Source organism: Aplysia californica, unplaced genomic scaffold (genome assembly GCF_000002075.1).
Source record: "Aplysia californica isolate F4 #8 unplaced genomic scaffold, AplCal3.0 scaffold00512, whole genome shotgun sequence".
Taxonomy (NCBI): domain Eukaryota; kingdom Metazoa; phylum Mollusca; class Gastropoda; order Aplysiida; family Aplysiidae; genus Aplysia; species Aplysia californica.
The window spans coordinates 407,793-409,148 of NW_004797782.1; the positions used below are offsets into that span (position 1 = coordinate 407,793).

At 48.6% G+C, this 1,356-nt stretch overlaps 1 protein-coding gene across 1 annotated transcript in view; it reads left to right on the forward strand.

The window, feature by feature from the left end:
* The window catches only part of LOC101849871 (monocarboxylate transporter 12), a gene marked incomplete at its 3' end in the record, with an annotated part of 27,614 nt that overhangs the window by 24,500 nt on the left and 1,758 nt on the right, over nt 1–1,356 (forward strand). The window contains 1 exon segment of the mRNA XM_035971814.1: nt 49–893. Coding sequence (XP_035827707.1) covers nt 49–893 — 845 coding nt within the window.

The following is a 1,356-nucleotide window of genomic DNA, read 5'->3' on the forward strand; positions in this document are numbered from 1 at the left end:
GAGGGGGGGGGGGAACGGAAAACTCAAAGCTGTCCCTTCTGTCCACAGGACTGGGATTCGCTCTGTCCTACGCCCCCTGTGTCGTCATGGTAGGCTGCCACTTCCGGAAGTATCGAAGCGTCGCCAACGGCATCGCAGTGTCCGGTTCTGGCATCGGTTCGTTCGCGATTCCGAATCTTATCCGGTTCCTACTAAACAAATACGGCTTATTCGGATGTTTGATCATCCTTGCAGCCATCTTGTTGAACATTTCTGTCTTCGCATTGTTGCTTAGACCTTTGAGCAGTTACGTCAAAGCAGAAACTCTTCAAATTCAGCCGGAATCTTCACCTTCGGATAAAGGAGAAGAAGAAGAGAAATTCATCGATGGCGGAGAAGAAAAAACAACAACTGCAACCACAGAAAACGAACAGGACAAAACGTCGTATCTCGAAAAAGCACACTTTTGTGATATTCCAGAGGTGGAGTATATGGAGCAACAGCAGCCAAGTGGGCATAATAACGATACCGTGACTTACGAGCTAGATGACCGCTCGCCTCTGTCCATTTCCCAGACCTCCCTCCACAGACGACAAAACCGTCGACCTGGCGCAGTCGCAGACGCGGTGGCGGGAAACGGAGACGCGTCCAGGGATAGATACACTAGTAACGGCGACCTGATGTTCGCGTCTCTGCAGAGTATACCCCAGAAGGAGGTAAAGAAAGCATCAGCGAGGACTTGGAGCAGGATTCAGAACGTGGTGTGTTGTAGAGGGAACGGCCCAGGTGGGAAGCCCATTTTTGATTGGTCGTTGTTGAAGAACCCGGTGTTTCTGGTGTATTGGTTCTCCGTGTGTTTCGGCAATATGGGCTACCCGAATGTGTTCATCATGCTCCCGCCTCATGTGGAGAGTGTAAGTACAACCTTTCTTTATAATTCAAAATATAATTTGTTTTACACGCATGTAGTTGTTATTTACGTCCTCGTCGACACAATATAGATCATAATGCATGATGTATTTTAAGGTGGGTTTCGTCTCTGCCTGTCAGGGCCTACCTGGGCTGAGAGGGTAAACAACGTCCTAGCTGAAAGAACGAGGGAGGTACTCGATAAAAGTTCTCCCCACGAGGGAATCGAACTCTGGTTGGTCTCCTGCGTGTCACGCGAAGTGCCTAACCGTTACAGACGCCGGTGTTTTTTTTATGTTTCTGTTTTCCGTGTATGGGGGCACGAAGGTGTTCATCATGTGGATAGTGTCAGAGCATCCTTTTTTGTGTGTGTGGGGGGAGATTCATTTTATTTTCAGTTGTAGGTGTTTTTACACCCCCAAGTTAGACATGTGGACTTTAGGCACGTCGGTAAGGTGTGGTACATGA